Source organism: Micromesistius poutassou (assembly GCF_964030765.1).
Source record: "Micromesistius poutassou genome assembly, chromosome: 7".
Taxonomy (NCBI): Eukaryota; Metazoa; Chordata; class Actinopteri; order Gadiformes; family Gadidae; genus Micromesistius; species Micromesistius poutassou.
In genome coordinates this window covers 4911061-4934522 of record NC_140277.1, presented here as the reverse complement: position 1 = coordinate 4934522, position 23462 = coordinate 4911061, and the positions used below count along the sequence as shown (strand labels likewise).

At 42.3% G+C, this 23462-nt stretch overlaps 1 protein-coding gene across 2 annotated transcripts in view; it reads right to left on the bottom strand.

The window, feature by feature from the left end:
• Positions 1-22962, bottom strand: part of fam204a (family with sequence similarity 204 member A) — a 31774-nt gene extending 8812 nt beyond the window's left edge. Inside the window, exons 1-7 of one of the 2 annotated variants that reach the window (XM_084470997.1) lie at positions 22646-22962; positions 22273-22360; positions 22036-22072; positions 21580-21682; positions 18865-18954; positions 8734-8840; positions 8396-8482 (exon numbers count right to left, since the gene is read on the bottom strand). In XM_084470997.1, coding sequence (XP_084327123.1) covers positions 8431-8482; positions 8734-8840; positions 18865-18954; positions 21580-21682; positions 22036-22072; positions 22273-22360; positions 22646-22894 — 726 coding nt within the window. In that variant the 5' untranslated portion in view covers positions 22895-22962 and the 3' untranslated portion in view covers positions 8396-8430. Of the gene's footprint in view, positions 1-7280; positions 8483-8733; positions 8841-18864; positions 18955-21579; positions 21683-22035; positions 22073-22272; positions 22361-22645 lie in introns of those variants that run through there. The other variant, XM_084470996.1, reaches the window with a different exon arrangement.
• Between the last annotated feature and the right edge of the window lie 500 nt (positions 22963-23462).

Genomic DNA, 23462 nt, shown 5'->3' with positions numbered 1-23462 from the left:
ATAGAGATGAAGACGCACGTGCACACGTGCACACGTGCACACGCACACACACACACACACACACACACACACACACACATACACACTCACACACCACAGCACACCACAAAATAGAATAGATGAAGAAATTGAGTAATGCAATTCTTCCCATTCTATTCTCAAGCTGTACTCGGTTACACCAACTGCTAACAATACACCTTTCATCTGGATGAGATGGAGACAATTAAAGCAACCAGGGCCGCTGAGCTTCAAAGTATCCGTTTCAGGTCGTAGTATTGTACTGGCAACCGCTGCAGGTGTTTGGTTAGAAAGACTGACGCAAGCCCAGAAATGCCTGACCCATTTGCAATGCGAGCAAAGGGAATTCCTGCAGAGCATTTCATCGCAGATACGCGGCGGCCGGGGTGAAAGGCTAAACGAACTACGTCTCCAACATGGCTCCCAGTCATCCAGCTGAAATGGAAAAACCACCAGTTCTCCCGCTTCCCCTAGACTATCTCAATATGTGTGTATGGCTTCGTCTCCAGTCCGACCCATCCACGCATAGTGAGGATCCTTTAATTGTATTTAACTCAGTTTTATCTCTCAATTCTCAAGGTCAGTGTACGTGGTTTGTTCGCAGCGGTTGTCGAACATCGAGGGGCGCGTTGACTGAAACGCGGCTCCTTTATTTCCCGCATTAGAAGGCGGGGAGTTGTGGTAAATTCCCGGGTGATGCATTTCCGTGCATGTAGACATAGAAGACATTGATCCAGGAGTCTGATAGACACTGCTTACCAAGGTCAAGGATGCTCCCCAGTGTAATTACAAGACTAGCGAACACAAAGGGCATTGTTATTGAACAAGTATAATGCTGCACATTACCACCACCACCACCACCACCACCACTGCTTCCTCTATCAGCTCTCGCTAGCTTGGCGACACATAGGGCAGGCATCAATTTAGCCTACTTATCTAAAGTCTCTAATTACTTGGTTTATTTGATAAACAGAACAAGGAGAATCCTTAAATGATTCTGAAAGATCCAAAGGGGATTAATTTCCTCTTCCTCCTTGGAAGAAGAGAGAGAAGAAAATCCAGCTGGTAGAATCCCTGATTTCACTGTTTAATCATGCATTAATTAGGAGCAATAGGGGCACCAGTCACACTTGGCATTTGGAGAGATTGCAGCAGAGGAAACAGGGGCCTGCATTAGTCTCTCCAGAGGTAGTGGCGAGTGCATCGGCTAAGACAAAGACAACACAATCACGCTAAAGCAGCAGGACATGCGAGTTCAGGGAGCCCGGATCTGGGCTTGTAAACATGGCGCACAAAGCAGATATTTTCATTTTCACTGAAACTTAACTCTTATTGGTTATTGGTGCTCCTCCCAGCTTGTTCCCTGAGATGTGGTGTTACACTGGTAAATGAAAATATATATCTTTTTTGTAGACCCAGTATCTCTCAGAGATTCCCAATGTCACAGTGGAATGACATAGCCGAGTGTGAAATGTTTATTTTGTATGTTTTAATGTTATGCTTTATTAAACGTGGCGAGAATAAATGATGCAAAACACAAGATAAATATGACATTTAACAATGCACGTATACACTGCTAACCCTCCCCTTCCACAGTCAAATCCTACAGTCCTACCTTCTAGGAAAAACATAGCTCTTAACAAGCTGCTATACATTGTAATCAAACACACACAGACATACACACACACACAGATACACAGTGTAGAGCACAAAATACAACAAAAAAAGTGTGTTTTTTAAAAGGACTATGCTCTATGCACTCTATGCTTTTCCCGATTCCACCCCAGCCTGAATAAAGAGCTACCTTCTCTGGCAATCTTGGCCTTGTTTGTTTAAGGTAATTACTACTTGTCCTCCCATCCTGGTAGCCCAGATGATGCATGGAAATTACCATTCCCTCCACTTCAATCAAAGCTGGAGACCGGGGGAAAAAAAAACGAGAAAGAAAGGGATGAGGGAGGGGGGGATGGAGAGAGAGGAGAGCCGTATGGAGGAAAAGGGGAGAGAGGGGAGGGGGATACGGTGGTGAAGGGGGGGTAGGGTGGCGGGGGTCCATGGTTAAAGAGAACTCGGAGAGACACGTAGAGGAGTCCCTGCCTTGCATGACAAGAAAGGGCACTGTCTCTGATTAATTAGCCAGAGTTTGTAATCAGTTTAATAAGGCTGAAGTTGATGGAGAGCGGCCCCCTTTGGCAGGGCCCCGCTCGGCTTACGGCTCTCTGTTCGGGGGCCCTCACTTCCCCCCACAAAGTAAACACGGCGGTGTCTATTTACATAAACAGTAGTTTATTTTTTTCCTTTTTTTGTTGTTGTGGGGGGCCTATTTGGTTGCCCGCCTCTCCAGCGCTGCAGGAATGCCTTTACGCCGCTGCTTAAATCACAATAGGAGAGGGAATTGCGGACAAATCCATGAATTTTTCAACATATGAGAACTAATTAAATTGAGGCCGTTTGAAATGAATCTAGTGCGCGGCACTCACTGCTCCCTCCACCACAAAGGGGATATAATTTGACGATTGAATTGCGGCTTGATAGCATTCAGCCCTCCGCCGTGGTGGTACAGAGCAGCTACACACAGATGGCTGGGCTCCCCCTTTTCATTCATTCTTTCTTAATGGCAAATCTCATTAGGTCAGTTGGACGTATGTAACAGGGCTCCGGCGGAGAGAAAGGTAGCCATCTGGGAGAGAGGGAGCACTGTTGATGGGACGATGGCCGACCTTCTGGGTTGAAGCTCCTGTTGGGTTCAATTGAATGACCACTGGATTCTATTTATTGTCGCTGCACATTTGAATAGTAATAGCTAATTGTTTTGATAATAGGCCCAATATCTCACCCACACCCCCATACCCACCCCTCAAAAGATAAAATAGTTGGCTTGTTACGTAAAACATATGTTTTTAATAAACCATATGAATCTTTTTAAATCTATAATGTTTAAAAATGAAAATTGTAATGTTGCACTGTTTCATTGGGTGTGTAGACTGCTATTGATGTATTGGTGTGTGTGTGTGTGTGTGTGTGTGTGTGTGTGTGTGTGTGTGTGAGGATTTCCTTTTGTTTAACCCAAGCTCTAAAAGACCTGCTCCCTGCCTGGTCCACCTGGCTCCAGATTATATACCTTAAGCACTACGCTTCTATTTGACCTCTTCAATCCTCAAGGGCATCCAATAAAGATCCCCAGACCCATGCTAGGGTTAAGCTAACGGGAGAGTTGGTGTTTGCAGACGTTTTCCCGTTAAACAATCGGCTCACCTTAGCAACACCTACCGGTTATAACTTTTACCGCATGAATGCAACAGCGTTCATTTGTGAACGGTTGGTCCTTGATAAAGGTTGCTTACTATCTCATGGGTTTTCAAGGGTTTTTTGCGCGCCGCGCATGCTACCAGCAATAGCGTCAGCCCAATTTGACCAATGGAATGGGGAGGAGGGGGGGGGGGCGGGTGGGGGGGGGGAGACCCCAGCGAGGGCATTAGCAGGGTTGATGCTGTTTCAGGTCCAGAGCACAACACTAATGTCATCTTAGAAACAAAGTTGCTCCAACCACGCCACACCACTTCCCCAACCCTTCCTGGCCCTGATAAGAGCGTGGCGAGTTAACCATCATGGCTGAGGCTTGTCACAACACAAAGGCCGTCAGGACGCAGATAGAGCCCAGAAATAATTTAAGTAGTGTTAAGCGTCCTATTGTCATTCTAATGATAAATTACACTTGGCAGTGGTTTTTAGAGTGACTTTTAATTTTTTTCACAAAGCACGTCCATTGTTTGTGTCGAGACAAGGTTTTCAGAACTCTGAGTTTAGGGAATTACTTTGGAGAGTTCGGAGCTCCTTGGGGTTTGGAGACAAATTGGTTCCATGCTCATCAGGCCTGCCCTATTGCGCTGGGACGAGCCTCCAACATGACAAATTACCTCTTAGAACAACACAAGCCGGCTGCGAGGCTACCAAGAAGAAAGTGCACACGATTGAAACATCTGCGTTACATTTTCACAACTCGCATCGCTAGCGATAGCTCTGTATTATTACATACATAGTAGTATATTTCACATATCATCAGCGTGTGGATATGTATGATAACCTCAGCGGTATGATACGTTTTGAAAGAGTCTTATATGCATAACTATTGTGTTATTGTGTGCTGGACAACATTAGGTCTGGTCATAAGCTTGGTTTAATTTCCTCCTTGGACCTAGCTATTGGGGACAGCTTTTTTTAAATAGGATATAATATTATAAGAATAATATTCTTTATAGCAGTTTGTATAAGTAGGTCTTCATTATGAATGTATGTACTATTGACCTCCTCTATTCACTTTAAACTTACTACTGACAAAACCATTTTTTATGGGTCAGTCTTGGCAGCAATAAATGGTTATTTGGTTTCTAACTGAATGTACTTGTGGCATGTCCATTCTAACACATCATATTGTTTTTATTTTTTCCATTAAATAATACGTGCAAGGGTTTATTTATTTTTTCTTTTACCATTTTTAGTTTTCGATTCAACCGATAACTACTTTGAATACCTTCCCATATAACCCATAGATCTATATCTCCTTTACATCGGTGCTCCAGCCTGCCATTTAGATTTATTCTATTGCTTTCCAGGTAGAGCTCAGTACCGCTTAAGATGTCATTACCTCCGCCGGTATTGTTAAATAGTTCCATAAAGGAAAAATGAAATATTCATTACGTTGGTTAATATTTCATGCAGATAAAATGCAATATGCAGTTTGCATAGCAGAGACTTAGGCATAGTGATTGCACCCTCAGCATATTTGTCCTTTAGAAGTGTTCCATTATCCTTGATGACAGCAAAAAATTAATTGAAAGTTAATTTCTCATATAAGTTATACTACATGATAAAGTTGATGCTTCCAAAGCACTTTTTTATTTAGTGGGCAATTTCGTTGGCATACAGTTAGTGTAACACAGAAGATTGTTTTTATATTAATGAGAAATTGCACTTAAACATCTTCCATCAAATGAGTTCTTGTAGTCTGAATGACCTCATTCTAATTTTGAACCAAGTTGAAGTTGAGTTCATGACACAGAGTTCATAGAGACTACATCGACCGGGCAGAGGAACGCAGTGTCAACCATCCTGTTGTGGAGGACAATTTCCAAGCGTCAACACATCCGTGTTGACGCTTTAATCGTATACACAACAAAAGGTTCCGCGTAAGTCACACTAAGTGGTGTGTGAACTTTAGAGAACAAAATGCCGTCGCCGTACAAAAATATTGCCCACCACTCTAGCGCAGTGTAAACGGTGCTCGCCCAAGCACTGTCAAACTAATCCTCTCTGACCAGAGGTTAATTTGCCTTCAGATGAATCCATTTTGGTCCAATTATCAACTGTGACACCCGTAATCACTTAAAGACTGTCACGTGGAATAAACGCTGCCGCGTCTTTTGTGTTATAACTCTGTGCATCTTGACTAACACGACCCATTAAACAACCCTGTGGCCTTTTCCAGTGGTGGTGATTACACTAATTAAAACTGCAAAACACCTGTGAGGGCCACTGACACACCAGAATTAAACAGGTCATTAAATCAGCAGAGAAAAATATGTCAACATCCACAGCGCCTCTCTCTCTCTCTCTCTCTCTCTCTCTCTCTCTCTCTCTCTCTCTCTCTCTCTCTCTCTCTCTCTCTCTCTCTCTCTCTCTCTCTCTCTCTCTCTCTCTCTCTCTCTCTCTCTCTCTCTCTCTCTCTCTCTCTCTCTCTCTCTCTCTCTCTCTCTCTCATATCACATTAATAATGACAACAAATGCAGAACCGTATCCACATCTACGTATGCATTATCTAACCGACCCAGGTAGAACATTTGTTGTTCATTAAAAAGGACAACCAACGTGAAGCGACTCTCCTCGTTTACATTACGGGATACATTCTGGCATACTGTTATCCTTTTATCTTCACCCTCTTTGTTTAAGAAAGCGCACTGGCATTTGGCTTAATCCTGCTCAAGATGGCGATAACAGTAGGCGATAACAACAAGGATGTCTTGGCTATCAACAACATATGTTCCTCCACATCCATGCGTCCTCACACGGCTCGCCTTTCAACAAGCTAATAGGATTGTTGTTGTTATTCACACTGCATGGAAAAACACCCTCCTTGTTTTGGTCCTGAGGATGAATCAACATCTGCCCTATAGGAATCTCACTCTGTGCATTTCAGAGCAAACCCAACCCCCGGGTCAGGAGGGTTAAGATTGGCCTGCAGTATGCAAGTCTTTCAACCGCAGCTCCTTCACACGAGCACAAGAAAGTGGATTTTCCAGCTTAAAAACAGCATCATCTCTGCTTAAGGCATTATCCTGTGTTCAAAGAGATTAATAAAGTGAGATGCTATTGATACCACGACACCGCATGGCTCGTGGCTCGGCGGTGGTCATGTTCGATGTTTAACTTGTGTTCCCGACGCCCGACGGCTTGTAAGTGTGGTATTTGTTGTGCACATATTTGTAGATGCTTATGGCATTATGTGTTGTTGTAAGTCCTCAGATTCCACGACAGTACTCGGATTAGAGGTCAGATGTGTCTTTTTTTTTCTTGCTCGACATTACTCTATCGAGGGAGTTTACTTGGCAAGCTTTCAAAAAAGTATAAAGAAATCTCGTAGGATTTTTGTTCAGCTGGAATTGAGAAAGTGGCCTTCATGCTATAAATGGCACAGACTTATTATTGAAAACATGCCATTGATGTTATGAGTTATCAAGAGAACAGCAAACAAACACACACAAACTGCAAATCGGGTGAAAACTACTTTTCTTTTGTTGTTTTAATGAAATATTTCAGCATCTACGATAGTTCCCAACTTCTAAAGCAAGGCATATTTTTCATTGCAGGCATCAAAGTGCAGAAATCCCATGTTGTACTTTGATGTGCTTAATACAGTTTTAACTCTCCTCTCATTACAGAAATAATTAATAGTTTAATTAGCACCAATTCTCGACAACTAACAGCTTCTCAGACACAGGGTCCAGGGGAAGTGATTATCCAGAAAACTTTAATATTTTAGGCCAATGTATAATAAAACTTTATACTGGTGTGCCAACATTCATCTGAGGTGTTTAGTATTACAAATGTAACACTAGTATTTCTGCTGACCTAATGCAAAGATAATTGATAATACAGATTCAGCACACACACACACACACACACACACACACACACACACACACACACACACACACACACACACACACACACACAACACACACACACACACACACACACACACGGCAAGTAAGTGTCCAAATATGTGCAATGCAAACAACTTAGTTGGATTCATTTTAATTCTCATTACCTTGAAGCAAAGCAATCATTTTCCATGGCTGAGTGAAATGACATTGCTTTGAATAAAAGTAATTATCATTCTTGCATTTTTGGCGCACCGTTTGCAATTATGTTAACATTTCCTGGAATCTGAATGAGGAAAACACACACACACACACACACACACACACACACACACACACACACACACACACACACACACACACACACACACACACACACACACACACACACACACACACACATATTTCACAAGTATAGGGGGAGCGGCTAATGCCTCGTACAAAAATAATAAATAATAAAAAAACCTGATCAAAGTGCATCACGGCACACAAATCAAGCGTCTGCATGACGCGGAGACTGGTGGCGTGTGTGATGAGTGGCTTGCGTAGGCTCGGATAAACTCATGTTTGGACTAAGAAACAATGGCTTCCCTCGCAACATGGGCGACGGCCAAAAGCAAAGCCTCTGATTCATGTCTGGTGTGTTTCCACCCCCCCTCCACCATTCACTCAAGTTTCAGTTTACGACCGCTCACAACAGTTTAGAGCGGCCAAATTTCATTTTGTGCTCACAAATCCTCTCGCACATTATTCTGTACATTGCATTAGGGCCCTAATCTTGCCTTTCTCTTCCTCCGTATAAAGGAGAAGCGCCTTCATGATTAACCCACTTTACAGCAATAAATAAACGCATCATGCCGTAATGTACACCAGATTTAATTCAAGGCGGGAAAAAAGGGAAAAGCCGGAATACTTGAATCACAAGAAACGTAATGAAATAAAAATCTCATACACACACACACACACACACACACACACACACACACACACACGGTGCTGTCACCAAAGGGGGCCCTGAGGAGTTAATTTAAATGCTCAGTACATTTTCTTCCCCCCAACTTTGGATGGACATTTTTGCCGCTAATCGGGCAACTTTCACCCCTTGACGGTTTGCCCGAGTCCATTGGCAAAATCAAAACCAGGGTGACAAAGACGCCTCATCTGCTAGCCATTATACCGAAATGTAAAACATATTCTAGTGGCGGCGCCGTCTGGGGTACCGTAGGATCTGGGCTCGTGGTCAGCTTGGGGTTGGTTACATGTAACCCATGTTGCTTTTGGTTTCCCATCTTTTCTTGGCCTCGAACCTGAAACATAAACAGAGACAAAAGAGTGCCAACGTGAGAATGGTGTCATCGGATGCTATTTTGACCATTCAAAACACGAGAGGGGTCAAGGTTCAAAGGGTGTCGGCGGAAACGATTGACTATTGGTCGCATCTCAAAAGGAAATAAAATACGCACCTATGCATGCATGTGTAACCTGCTGAAATCCCCAATGTGCGACTGAGATAAAGGGAATAGAGAACAGGCAGCGAAGACAAAAAGGGACACCGTACCCCCAGGCTACCGCCTTCCGTTTCTGGGCCGCGCGCGAAGCCTCCTCTTCCTGCTTGTGTTGCACGTAGTCTCGACAATCGGCGGCTTGTGTGATTTTCACGGCCAACTGTGGGGAGAAAAGAGACGGAAGCGAGGTCCATTAGAGGATGTAAACGCCCGGGTTTGTTGTGATTGGCGCTCCAATCCCCGTGCTCTACCTGGTCGCCCACGCTGACTGGAGCGGCTTTTAGAGAGAACGCGCCGGTAGAGGCGGGCAGATTTGAGGTGGGTAAACACAAACACAAGTCCAAGAAAAGTCCCCTTACACAGGATTATTATGGAGTACAATGTGCATACCGTGTTATGGAAATAAACACTAATTTGTATACGGGTAGTTACTCGCATCACACCACTCACTGACCTACATACAACACTTTTGCGCGGTTTAGCGAGCACCATTCATCCCACACGGAGCAAACATGTAAAACAATGATGTCACTTTCTGTAAGAAAAAGCATTTGTTTCAATGTGTTGAGAGATATATCAAACTGTAGAAAAATATACAATTTGTAATAAACTGTGATTTTGTTGCAATACTTTCACTGCTCATCAAAAAGCCATCTCTCAAAGCCTGGCCGCATAAGCATCTATGGAAAACGTTTGAATCAGAAAATGTTTCTGCAATAGGACAGCATTGTTGTCTCTATTGTTCCTCATGGATATTTTCCTCCCTTAAATCTTTTTATTTTCATATGTTCCGTTTCTCCTGGCGTCCTTTCTTCGTTCTTGTTAATGTGTACATTAAACAAACACACAAATAATGAACTGTTTAGCAATGGGTCTTGTCTCCTTAGAAACACTGCAATGAATGAAATTAAGTGTTCAAGAGAGGGGCTCCATTTGGGATAATGCAGTGCCTGACATCCAAAGCAGAGAGAATGACCGTGACTGCAAAGAGGCAAACATTCAAATCCCAGAGAAGAGATGTGTGTGTGTGTGTGTGTGTGTGTGTGTGTGTGTGTGTGTGTGTGTGTGTGTGTGTGTGTGTGTGTGTATTGTGGAGCAGAATAATCCCAATAACCCCAGTCACACAGACGCACAGGAAACAAAGGGAAAAACCCTGCCTCTTCTGCCACTCCTGAGATAGGTTTATAATTCAACCAAATGCACAGTTTGATAAACAACTTGGAAGCGATTCACCAAACCGGCTGGTAATTCCTCTGTACAATCAGGGGGAAGGGAGGTCTTAAGGTAATGAAGAACTGGGCCACCATTGCAGCCCCTTGGAAGAAGAGTTTTTTTTTTTTTTTTTTAGACCTGCTAGGAAAAAAAAATGTTTCAATTATAATTAAGTGGGATAAACTTTATTAGAAAGACTGAAACTAAAATATCTGCTAATGCATGCTGGGATTAAGCAGGTCAGAGCGAGCAGGCAGGAAAAATTTAACTCTAAAGGCTTTTTATCACTATATTTCAGGAACCAAGGGTGTAAAATGTTCTAATTTGGGATACATTAAAAGCCATAAAGGTCTTTCAAAAAGATTAATAGTACTTTGCTTGGATTTAAGATAAGGACCTGGCTGGCTGTGACTGCTGGGCTGCGGCTGGGCCCTAGAGGCATTCAGCTATACAGTCACTTCGAAGATTTGTGAAAGCGTTTGCATAACCTGAATACTCAGACAGTTTTCTAATTCCTTACCGTTTTACAGGTTTTCACAGCCCATAAATCATGTTTTTCCAGTAAAACGCCGGAGAACCGGAAAGTTACAAATCCGGTAATTTGGTCGGGCGGTAGATTTGTGAGGCGCGATAAACAACACACACACACACACACACACACACACACACACACACACACACACACACCGAGACCGGGGCCCTCTCTCTCTGGTCCCTGGGATCAAGTGGTGGGCGTTTAACGTGCTCCGTCTACACGGCTGTGATGCAGGCTGGGATCACACGGCTGAGCTCCGGTAAACGGTTAGCAGAGCTCAGGGTGACTGCCGTGCTGCCGCTGTATGAGAGGCACACGAGAGCAGCATGAAGTTGGTTGGTCGCAATGCCTAACTCCATAAGTATTAAATCAAAAGGGTCGCCGCATGGTGCTAAATGGGCCATTTATTTCAGATTTACAGGGAGTAGTTGTGTGTTTTTTTTTTTTTTATTGCCAGGATTAGCCGGCTCTCTTGCCGGGGGAGTGTTTGAAATCCAAAAAAGGTATTGAACACACGCCTTACCAAACATTCCAACATTTAAATTAAAAACCCCCACAAAAGAACGGTTCCTATTTTAAAATTCAGCACAGAGCTGTTACTCTATTAAAGCAATAAAGCTCTTTGTTTTTTTTTCACATTTATTATCAGTTAGCCTACAATCCCTGATTGTCTTTACGGCGGGGGGCTCAACATTAATGTCAACCAAGTTACCTAGGAGACGGAACAGATCAAAGAGACAAAAAGCCCTCAAATGTCTGATTAATCAAGCCTGCAAACAGCTTATTCCTTTTAGCCCGCATGCAAGTATGAAAATGAGATTCCGAGAGCAGTACATTGTGCAGATTTGTTCATTCTTATCTGAACAAAGCCAGCGGCAGCTTATTTCATGGATCACTGGCACTGTCAGCTCCGGCGCGCCAAGCAGGTGACGGCTCCTCTTTCTCTGGCGAGAGCAAAATTAGCAAAAAGTCGCCGCAAATTAGCCTCTCATATTTTCAGTAATATGACATTATTTTTCATTTACTTTTTTTGATCCACTTTTCAGGATTGAACCCCGCCGCCCGCCCTCCCCCCCTTGAATGTATCTTAGTGCTAAACCCTTTCACATCAGGACTCGGTGCAAAAGGAGGAAAAAATGTACAGTGAAGAATAAAATGATAAAAGCCGTAGGGGAGTAACAGAAGCCATAAAGCCTCTGCACTCTTTGTTTATAGCACCCAAAGAAACAGCTCACCTCCATTCACTCTTTATTTATACTTTTAAGTGGCCTTCCCAGCTTACTTTGTTTTTCGGTTTGTCCAAGTCTAAACCCGTTGAACACAAGTTGTTGTTTTTTTATTTTCCTCCGGGGGTAATACCGTAACCTTTGAAGGATTTGACCTTTTGAGGGAAAAACAAACGCCTGGTACACAAAGCTGGCACGGAGTCAGCTGCAGCGCCGGCTTAGCACCACTAGGAGAGTTAAGTCAACAGAACTGCTCAACTGTTGGCCCCAGGTTTACTTATTAAACATCCACAGGGTTCACATCTTCACCCCACAGAAACGGGACCTTGGTCCAGTGCAGAAATTGTGAGCAACTCTACCGTGAAACAACCGAAAGCCGGAGTTAATCTCAGAAACAACAAACCAGCAAAATATTGCAGTAGAACGGACTCGTAAACAAGTCCAACGTCCGAAAAATACTGGGGTTAATACCACCGCATCGATGTGAAATGCTCTAAAAACTCCCAGCAGAACTGCATTTTTTAACTGCGGCCATTGTAAGACAATGTATTCCCACTACCGCCGACCAACACAAACCCCAACCTTTCTCGAAACGCAATGAAAATATGTTTCCACGAGGATATAGTGTTAAAAAGGCTTCCATTATCAATGTTAAATAAATGACGGCTTTAGAGGAAGAAATGGCCTTAAACCCATTCATAAATTTCCTATCCAGGGAAGCCTCTTCCAATTAAAATGTGTGAGAGGTGGATTAGCAGGCGCTATATAGCTTCGCCGTGCTAAACCACCTCCCCGAGCTGCTCTGCTGCATTTGACGTGTAAACGATTAATGACCAGCCTAATTCCCTTATCATGCGACCTTAATGCCTAAATAATGTGGCCTTAGTCAACTTTGGAAAGCAGGGCTGTATAACAATGGAATGAATATCAGATTAGGCAGCTCACACGCTATTTCAGGGGCGACTTCGACGATTTGAGGTGTGGAGAGAGGAAAGAGAGGTGGGGGGGGGGGGGGGGGGAGGCTGCTGTTTTTTAAAAATAAACCGAAGAAGAAAAGGAAAGACACAGGAAGGGAAGTTTAATGACTTGAGCTAAAACAAAGCATGGTGACCTGGAAGACCATCTTTCACAGCAACAGAATGGACTGCAACATGCTAAGGGCAGGAGTGACGATGTGTCGTATCAATATCTACGTATAGCCCCATTCTCTCCTGTCCCCAGAAAGGATACCACTACTCCATTGTCATCATTTACTAAAGGTATTGACTCAAGAGTGGCCACAATCGCCATCTCAATGACACATCTCCCACCATATGACGGTTTCAATGCAGGAGTCTAAGACACCAGATTACCTTCTGATCCACATTCAAAAGGTAAACCCAGATAAAGTCACTCGCCGGCTCTCCCCGACGAGGAGCAACAGTTCAAAATGAGCAGGGTGTGCAGTACACCCCTCGCAGTAGAACACATACAGAGCAATCACCCTCTCTCAATAGATTATCAGTCTGCCATGGGGCCAGGCCAGCGTAAGAGGTTTATGTAATCTCGGTACCACTTTGACAAACAGCATTATGTGGCATGCAAAAGAAAACAAAAAAGAGCCACTCCAGGGAAGGCACAGGAGGGCAGAGTAATCTGATGCGAGATACACGGAGCATGTCATCTTTAGGGACCGGGGAAGAAGAAGAGAAAGGGAAATGGGAAAGTTCACTGGGCGTTGTGCACACGCCATTATCTTGCCTCTACTGAATTGGGTGGGCTTATTAGCAAGCTTTGAACTCACACTTACAATAATGTGTCATCAACAGTTTTATAAGCTAATTAGAAAAAAAACATTAATTAATGAGTGACTGGCAATAAAATGGCAATCATGAAAAAAAAAAAGGAAACTGAGGGTGCTAAGCTTCCACTACCACCAATTAAGGCTTAATTACAAACAAATTATATATGTGTTTTGCTGTGGGCCCTAATTTAAAAAAAATGTCTTTAATTAAAACAGAAAACATGCTAATTAATTAAACAGCACACAAATCTACACTGAAAAGTATGCTTTGTCTATCGAGTAATTAATGAAATACAATAAGCCAAATGAGATTCCCAGGCAATTGATAAAAGCTTAGTACCCATTTCAAAATTAATGGGTGAAAATTTTTAATGCGAGTCATCCAGAGATACAATAAAAAGTTCATTCGGGGAGATAAATTGCGTGCGACAAAAAAAAAGAAAAAATGAACAAAAGCCGAGAGTTTTCCCCTCAACTAGTCGGTGGCGCCCTGGGGTCTGGCAGGGTGGGGAGCCAGCCTCGTACCGGGAGGCTGGGGCGGGGGAGAAGACAGATCTGATAAGATGTGTACTCCCAACACAAAAGCATTTGTTCCCTTCTCTCCGCGGCAAACATGGGGCATGACAGGAAAAAGGTGGCGAGCGCATAAAGGCAAGTTGAATAAGATAAATAACATGAAACACTCTTAGTTCAGCCCTTTGTGTCGGCTAACCCGCCGTGTCTCAGAGCACAAAGGCTGGCAGAGCCACCTTTTGTTTCAGCGTATTGGAGCAGGTTTTGCTAAAAAGGGGGACGTATTTCAAGGACAGCCGTGGCGGCCTCGCCAGCTGGGTGGTGCGTCGGGGTGTGAGACACAAGCTAATGAGGTCGAGGGTGGCGGGACAACACTCTAGAACCACTGCAAGTGAGACGGTTCAGGTGTACAGGAGACGTACTACTACAGGCTGAACACGTGAAACGTGAGGTTACAGGGGAACTGGAAATTGAAATGATTGAAGCGTTAATGTGTGTCATGTAGCTGTTCACAGGCCAAATACCTATGGTAGTATTTAACTCATTTCGTACAAACTTCTAAAAGTAATATTTCTTACAACAGCAAGAAATATAAAGATAGCAAAGATCCAGAAGCACCTTTTGTTTCTTTACGGCTGTCAATTACTCGAATATTGCGGAAGGCATTCAAACACAAGCAATCAACGTGACATCTCGGAGAAACCAAAGGAGAAGGTGAGCGGGGTTGTGGAGACAACGCAGCACGGGTCAAAGCACCTGTACGATAGTCCTCCTCATCATTAGTCCTGCTTGGTGCCTATAGAGCAATGATGGACATCTGCTGTTGCACTTGAGGAAAGCATCTCGCTCTCGTTTTACAGCATTAACTCATTATTTTCAATATCTGAAGCCACCATAAGAATCTGCAAACGTTGCAAAGTGATAAAAAATAAACCCTGGTCTTCGTTGATTAACCAAGCTGTAACATGATATTTTGATATAACTGCACATCAGGCACATTGTTATATGGTGAGGGTCTTACCAAATCTGGGCAATCTTTTTCGTTGTTTTGTAATACTGCAATCAAGTAAGTGAATCATACTTAGCAGCCAAATAAAACATTGACTCCATCTGTCCTAATACACAAAACTGAGATGTTGGCGAAACGTGGAGCGAAGGAGAGACAATGTTGTGTACTTGATGACTTGACGCTGCACTGGGTGGGCCTGCTTGTCACACATCCTGTATTACTCCCAACATATCTCGGAGCAACAGTCGTCTCCTGCATTTTCCAAGCCAATATGCCACAAATGAAGTTGGAAACAAAAGCCGTCGCAATTCTCCCGTAGCATTATTTCTACTTCACAACCGGAGTCAGAGGACGGCTAGGAGCGACACAGACGTCGACTTGTACTTTCATATTCCTTTTGGCTCTAGGAGAAGTCATGAAATGAACACGACATACCCCCCATTGTGCCAGACTAAAGTGGTTCTGTTTTGAAGTGGTAATGCAGCTCTAATGGCGGTGACGCTGGCTAGGGGGAAACCGTAGGCGGTAACAGCTGTGACAGCCCTTTGTTTTGAATTACGCCGTCTTCATTTTTTACTTTGTGTACAGTCAGTTCAGCTCTTTGAATTTGGTGAAATTATTTGAGTTGCTCTATTTTATGAAGGAAAATTAAAAGACGGTGGGGGCATACTAATTTCCAGGATGAAAAAAAAAAAGGGAAATTGAATATTTGGATACATGAAAGTAGGGCAGGTATGGTAGGTGTAACTCGGTGTAACACGGTGTGACATTGTAGTTATAGTTGAGTAGGCAACATTGTTTTAAAAGTTGTTTTTTGGTTAAATAATTTTCCATTCATTACATCATTAGTTCATGTATGTCCAATGTGTCGTTATATTAATGTAGAGTAGCAGGAATAGGCATGGTTAATCCTAAAATGTACTTCATGTTTAACCCACATTGACCATTTTTATTGAAAATATGAATCAATCATTTTTTTCTTTTAGAATGTTTTCACTACATCTTAACATATAACAAGTTCAAAAAACTCTTAATGTTCCTTACAGCAACGAGATGGATTTGAGCTTGGAAGTATCCATGACATTGGCTTTGTTTGTGTGATTCAGAGCTTTCACCGGGCTCTTCTCCAGTAACTGGAAATCCTCCTCTTTTAAGTGAGCTGCTAGAAGTGAGTGGATCCTGACAATGATGCAAAATGAATCACACATATAGCAGCCATTTCACGTTACACTAATTACAGAAATTAATTAGTCCAAGTGCACCTTAGAGAAGTGTCAAATATTGTCCAATTATCAAAGGATGGAGACCCAATGTCCCTCATAAGTGGACTTCCACCAATTAATTTACCGCAATTAATACACACACCTAAGGGGCCAAAGGCGCTACCCGATTTTTTTTGGTCATTGTATCTTTTCAGAAGCGACAAAAACGACATTGCTGCACAGTGTGCAATCCAAAAGCCTGTTTTTCTCTCAGTGAGGAACAGGACTGTGTGACTAAAAAAGGATTTCAGGAATAAATTAAGTAATCTCGGGCCTCTGAAATGGAAGGAACAAACAAAGGTAATGAACAGGATGCATCCATGTATTGCCTAGATACCGGGAAAACACATGAAAAGGAAAATGGAACATGAATAAAACTGTTAAAACAAAGAAGTAACACCTAGAGAAATATTTCACTGTAATAAGCAGCAAATCTCAAAGAGACGAGCTGGATTCAACCAGCGTGTATCATGACTTAAGATGGATGAAAAAACAAATGCTGTATCACAAAATTCAAACACAAGACTTCAAAAAAGTGTTTTATCGCAGTCTTTTAAGGTTTTGATTGAAAGTAGAAAGTAGAGCGGAAACTGGTCCGAATCAACCTTAAAAACATTATTTAACAAAGGCCCATTTTCGTTATTATCACAACAGCGAACAACAAGCTAATTTTAATTTCCTCCAGTTCCTTTGAATCCGGGAGTTAAATATATTACATTGAGAATCAATGCTAGACACCAAACAACTATCCAGCATGTACCATGGTCTTCCTCCCAAACAATTCCTTAAGGGACGCCCCGCCCACTTCTGTCCCTTCATAGCTGTCCTCATGCTTTCACATGTTCTGCTCACAAAACCTGCGACTATTGTGGCTCTAAGAAATTAATAAATAAAACCCCAACCGCAATCATGTCTCAGTGTTATGACCGTAAACAAATTAAGCATTGAAGACGCCTTCCGCTGCAAATTACTCATTCAATTAGAACCTTGAAATTGATTCTGGCCACATTTGGGATTATTGATCCTCTAAACAGCTCTCTTCAATGCATTGAGAAGTCGGACGCGTTAGCAGTGTAAACAAACCGCCTGGTTTCCTGCTAACTGTCTCAGTGCAAGTCTAATTCAAGATTAACTATAACACCGCTGCATATAATAATCCAATATGGACTGCATCGAGACAACGCCTCCTATTCTGTTTGTCAAAATATTATTTCAACACTACACTCCACCATGTAAACCCTCTATTCCTCTTTTGAGTCCGTTTGTGATTCTCCTCCATGTATTCAAAGTTCACAAACCTTTCACAGACTTTCAACCAGACCGTCTCCAGACCAATGCAGTGCTCTCATGAAGTAAAGTTAGCGTATTGCCGCTAAACAATGAGCGCCGCGTGCCAGAGCGCTGTCACGGCCGTCATGTTTTTGGCGGGAGGCAGCGCAGGTGACGGAGAGACAGACACAACCCTGGCTAAATCTACGTCAATCCACTGGCACCGGTAAGAGGCTTTCAGTAAACTCCGGCACAGGTGCCTTCATCCACAGCCGTGCGCACACAAGTTATTCCATTACTTTCTTTTAAGTTCCCAAATGGGCCCACTTTGTCAGCAGCCGGACTGGCGCTTTGGGTGGAGTTTGGGACTGTGTCCACGCAGCTCATCGTGGTCTGGGATACATTGTGAAATTGTACCGCCCAATTGGTGTATTTTTTATATTTTCCTGTATCACATATTTTCTCTTTTATGTTATGTAAATTTGGATAATTAAGATACATGAGTGGGCTGAGTGAGTAAACAACAAATGGTTTGGAAACAGGACACACATTCCTTGCTAATAATTCTAGTATGGTTTCCTAGTGTCTAGCTATATTCTACAAAAAACTTCAATCAGCAGATGCCGGGGTACGGATAAATTTAGGTTATGAGAATGGAGAAGGGCACGTTGAACAAAGTTTTGACCGTCTTGTAGTGTAATTGGTTGTTTGCTTAGACAATCTTTATTCTTAACAGCAGGTCAAATATGAACGTTGTATATTTGTGAGTAGGTAGCCTGTCAGTGTATGCGACATACTTAAAATAAAACAAAGAAGGCCAACTTTGAGACAGAACGCATAGGGAGGCACCTAGAGCGGTACAGGCACGAACAGCACCACTACACGCTATATGTCTTTTTAGCCACAATTATACGAGTGCGGGCTACATTTTATGCTAAATTAGTTTCAAACCACTTGATCCTTGATGCCTGCCAATGTGGTTAGTTACAAAACTTCAGGCACCGCATTTAGGGGCCATGTACACTTCAAAGGTACGAAACTCCTACCTGGAGAACGATTTAACAGTCGGCTTGAAAGCAAGGCACCCTTCATTAAAAAGCAGAGCCCAGCGTCTTTCAGACACCCTCGTACTTCAAAACTAAGAGGTGGGCTTTCCATTAATGCAATGGAAAAGGGCTGCAGGACACCACGCTGGGTGTCTGTGTGTGTATGTGTGTGTGTGTGTGTGTGTTTTTTGTTCCTCTGCGTGTTTGCTGGGAGAAAATGGCCACGGATCCATTAGCCTGATTTGTCACAGCAGGAGGTGGGGGGGGCGGGGGGGGGGGGGGGGGGGAGAGAACCCCCCTCGAAAGATCTCTTATCGGCCGAGACGTACCTCTCGAGTGGCGAGTCTGTCGCTCATCTCCTCCGCTCCTCCGATGTCCCCTTCAGCGATGGCAAGCTCCATGCTCTTTTCCAGGCCGGACTGTGGAGCGAGGGAGAGAGGGAGAGAGGGAGAAAGGGAGAGAGAGAGAGAGAGAGAGAGAGAGAGAGAGAGAGAGAGAGAGAGAGAGAGAGAGAGAGAGAGAGAGAGAGAGAGAGAGAGAGAGAGAGGGGAAGGGGGGCGGTGGTTTCATTTTTTTTTTTTAAATAGGGGTAGGAAGAAAAAAATCAAAGAGTAACTTCAAAAGTCCCCAGGGGCCTTATTTTTTAATATGATTGCCATTATGACAAATATGTAGATTTTGCTGCACAAATGAAAACCTTTTTGATTGGATATTAGTGGCCAAATCTTAGAAAATGCTACAGGAGATTACCAAACATAAATGTGACGCTTTAATTACACATTTCCATTACTGGCCTCGACAGGGAGGAAGGGGAAGGGAAGGTGGTGGTGGGGTGGGGGGGGGGCAGTGATGCCCTCTGGTTAGTGATGGCACCGAAGTTCTGCCACCATGAGACCATCTGAAGAAGAAGTAAAGTCCAAATGTCCTCAATTCCAAAATAGTATCATGGCCAAAAAAAAAAAGCAGAATGCCGTTATTAATGCATTAATGCTACTCCACTGTATCATGTCTTCTTCAATCACTACATGCTAGAAGTGGGATACTTAGCTGGCTTTTTTCTGTTTGATGTGCTTTCCTTATAAACTAATTAAGTAACAAGATCGAACTGTTGCAAAATGTACAATGCAATTATTTAACTATTAGTATTTTTTGCATGTTGAGGGAGGCAGTAGCTCAGGGGAGCAGGTCGTCTGAAAACTGGACATGGTTGCTGGTTCTGTCCTTGGTTTCTTCTGGCTAAAGTGTCAAGCTGGTTTAGAGCAAGACATTGAAGAACTAACTGGTCCACACTAGTAGGTTGTTTCCTTTCATGGTGTGTGTGTGTGTGTGTGTGTGTGTGTGTGTGAGTGCATGTGTCTGTTTGTGCGTGCGTGTGCGTGTGTGTATTGGTCAATGAGAGGCATAATACACACGTCAAGTATCTGAGGTGGATAAAAATGCACTCTACTATGAATGCATTTCATTACAACCATTACATTGGGGGGGGGGGGGAAACATGCCGCTTCCCATTAACTGATGATGAGTCCTGTTTCATTTCCCTTTTTTCATTTATTTATCTTTTCAACTCTACTCAAATAAAGCCAAAGCTGCAGAAAAGGAGAAAGTATTAATTAAATGGTCCACACTTCGAAAGCTGAGCTCAAAATAATACTTTGAATAACCATCAAAAGGATTGCCAATTAAATATTCCCCCTTCATTGGGTCAACTATATAGTTCATCAAATATGTTAATATTTGTGCTTCCTTGGCACTTTGTCTGCCTTTTCCTACAAATGTGCAATTATCTCGTAAATTGCCATTTCTCAAGTTTTTCACATTTTTTAATTAAATAATTGTAGTGGTCGACTTTCTTTTGAACAGGATGGACCAGATTTAGGTATAATAATAATAATAATAATAATAAATTGAAAGGTAATGTTTTTCTTTTAGCACTTGTTCGATGACTAACCTCCAGGTTACATCTCTCCAAAAAAGAGCTGAGGGAAGTTCTATACTTTCATCTCCATCCCTAAAGGACAAGAGTAGGGCTTGTTATAGGGCTTGTTATAGTCATATAGGGCATGTTATAGTTGTATAGGACTTGTTATAGGGCTTGTTATAGTCATATAGGGCTTGTTATAGGGCTTGTTATAGTCATATAGGGCTTGTTATAGGGCTTGTTATAGTTGTATAGGGCTTGTTATAGGGCTTGTTATAGTCATATAGGGCTAATTATAGGGCTTGTTATAGGGCATGTTATAGTCTATAGGGCTTGTTATAGTCATTTAAGGATAGTTATAGGGCTTCCAATAGTCGTATAGGGCTTGTTATAGAGCTTGTTATAGTCGTATAGGGCTTGTGATAGTCGTATAGGTCTTATGATAGTCGTATATGGTTTGTTATAGTTGTTTAGAGATTGTTATAGGGCATGTAATAGTCATATAGGGCTTGTTATAGGGCTTGCAATAGTCGTATAGGGCTTGTTATAGTCGTTTAGGGATTGTTATAGGGCTTGTTATAATTGTATGGGCTTATTATAGGGCTTGTTATAGTCGTGAAGGGCTTGTTATAGTCATATAGGGCTTGTTATAGGACTTGTTATAGTCTTATAGGGCTTGTGATAGGGCTTGTGATAGTCATATAGGGCTTGTTATAGGGCTTGTTAAAGTCGTATAGGGATTGTTATAGGGATTGTTATAGGGCTTGTTATAATCGTATAGGGCAAGCATAGGAGCATTGGAAGTTGGTTAGTTAGCAAGTTAGTTATTGTGTTGGTAATAACGTTTTTTTGGTCATTGTTTAGTAATTAATTGTGAGATAATTCATTCATTATAGGGAGACGTTGTTGTGTTTGAAACTGCCAGAGCTTTTCTCGTGCAAGATGTGGCGAAACAAACTTTTATTTGGTGAATTGATGTTGATTTAGGATTCCTTATGCTTTCTAACAGTCTGTATGTCACATCAAAATAAACCATGAAGGGATATGTTGACATGGGAACACTAGAGATTGCTTAGAGAATAACTGCCATTTTGTAGATGGTATTGAAACTTGGACAACAAATTACCTGAAGTGCAGCTGTGCTAGACGCAGGCGGCTGAAATCTATCGTTCACACCAAAGTACTGCTGAAGCCCATCCCACTGCTTCTCAAAGCCCTCTCGATCCTCCCTGGGAAAGGAGAGAGAGGGGAAAAGTCTAGTGTTAGCCTTATGGTTTCTTACATTTCATATATATACAGTATGTATATAGGTTTGATCCAGTGTAGCCTAATGTTTCTTACATTACATCGATATTTAACAGCAATAGAAAACAAAACAAACTTTCAGTTGCTAACTATTCATTATCTATTGTTGAGCAGATAAAGGTTATTTCATCAAAAAGATTAAAATAAATGCTGGGTTGATAGTGGATGACCACTCAAGATGGTATGAGAAGTTACTTTTACTACTACTATTGGTTACTAGTATTATTGGCACTAGTTTCATTATTTAAATGATAATAACTATTAACATTTTTGTTACCCCTCTTTTGTTGAATCGACGTTGCCTGTTCCTGTTCCTGTTAACACAATTACAATTATGTTAATGAGGTTGTATTGAAAATGGGTAACAAAAACATTTGTTAGGCTAAAGTGTCCTCATTCTGAGTTATGGATCCAATGTTTTACTTTTCTCGTTTGTGTTTATCATGTAGATGAAGTTAAAGCATTAAGAAAGCATCTGTAAATGCAACACAGAGTAGCAGTCATCATCAGGGACCTTTCTTGTGTTTTCTTTTGCGTCTTCTTCTGGGCACCTTCTGACACGTTTGGAGTTCCTCTTTCTTCTTCTGTAGCTCTTTGAATTTCTATTTGTACAGATGCAGGCACAATATACATATTCTGATCATGAACATAAACAACAAACATTTGTAACTTGAGATCAGTACAATGACCACCAATAATTGCTGCTGTTCAAATGTTAGTGTACAACGTAGGATTACGCAAACCCTGATTACAACCCTACAACACACTCCACGTTTATTGTTATAACAATATCTAACAACCCGTGAATACAGCAGAATGTGCAAGATGCTTTGCTTGTGCGCAGCTAGGGGGTAATAGTTTATTACACTGCATGGCAAACAACATACTTGCCACATTTCCTTGGAAATCCCAGGTAGAATGTCTGTCGGGGGTTCTCTGTTCAGCTGTGGATCAGCACGAGTTTGAGGTGAGTCTACTTCAACCGCTGTCAGACTAGTCTCTCCTGCTATGCCCCTCACATTTTCAGTAGAACTATAAGGTTTATTCCCTTGCTCCTCCTCACACTGTCCATCCTCCTCGGCATCTGAGCTGAGATCGGATTCAGTGAAACCTTTTGGCAGAAGTCCGCTATACATCCCGTCTATTTGCTATCAAAACATTGAGAATTGTCACTTTATGAAAATAAAAACTGCGCTACGAGAAAGCGAACATATCAGGACCAGCAGGGAATCGTAATTTCCGGGTAAACAATATGACGCGTTAACACAAGACAGCCCATTGGCTGAGGACAGAACACGCAGCGACAAGTACAATAGCCAATCATATATTTTTGCAATTAAATAGCAAATTCGACGTGTTTAATTGACCGTCCAACCATTATGGTTATTCGCAATTATATACTTTCTGTATAGTGTGTGGTCTGGTTGAAGACACAGAAGTCTTTTGCAGAGAACCACCGTCGAAAAGTTATTGTAGTAGAGGGTAAGGAGGTTTAGAGCCTTTTTCGGTGTTAATTATAGACCTCTAAAGACTAGACTACTGACAGGTCCAGGAATTCCAAATGTTAACATTTGTGCCATGTTCTTGGGAAGATAAGCGTTATTTTATAGCCAATGGTTCACAATTTATTCAAAATGCTTTGGGCGTTATATTATTATTAGAATGATTAGCATGCAAATCTTGTATAGCCTCAAGGGTTGGACA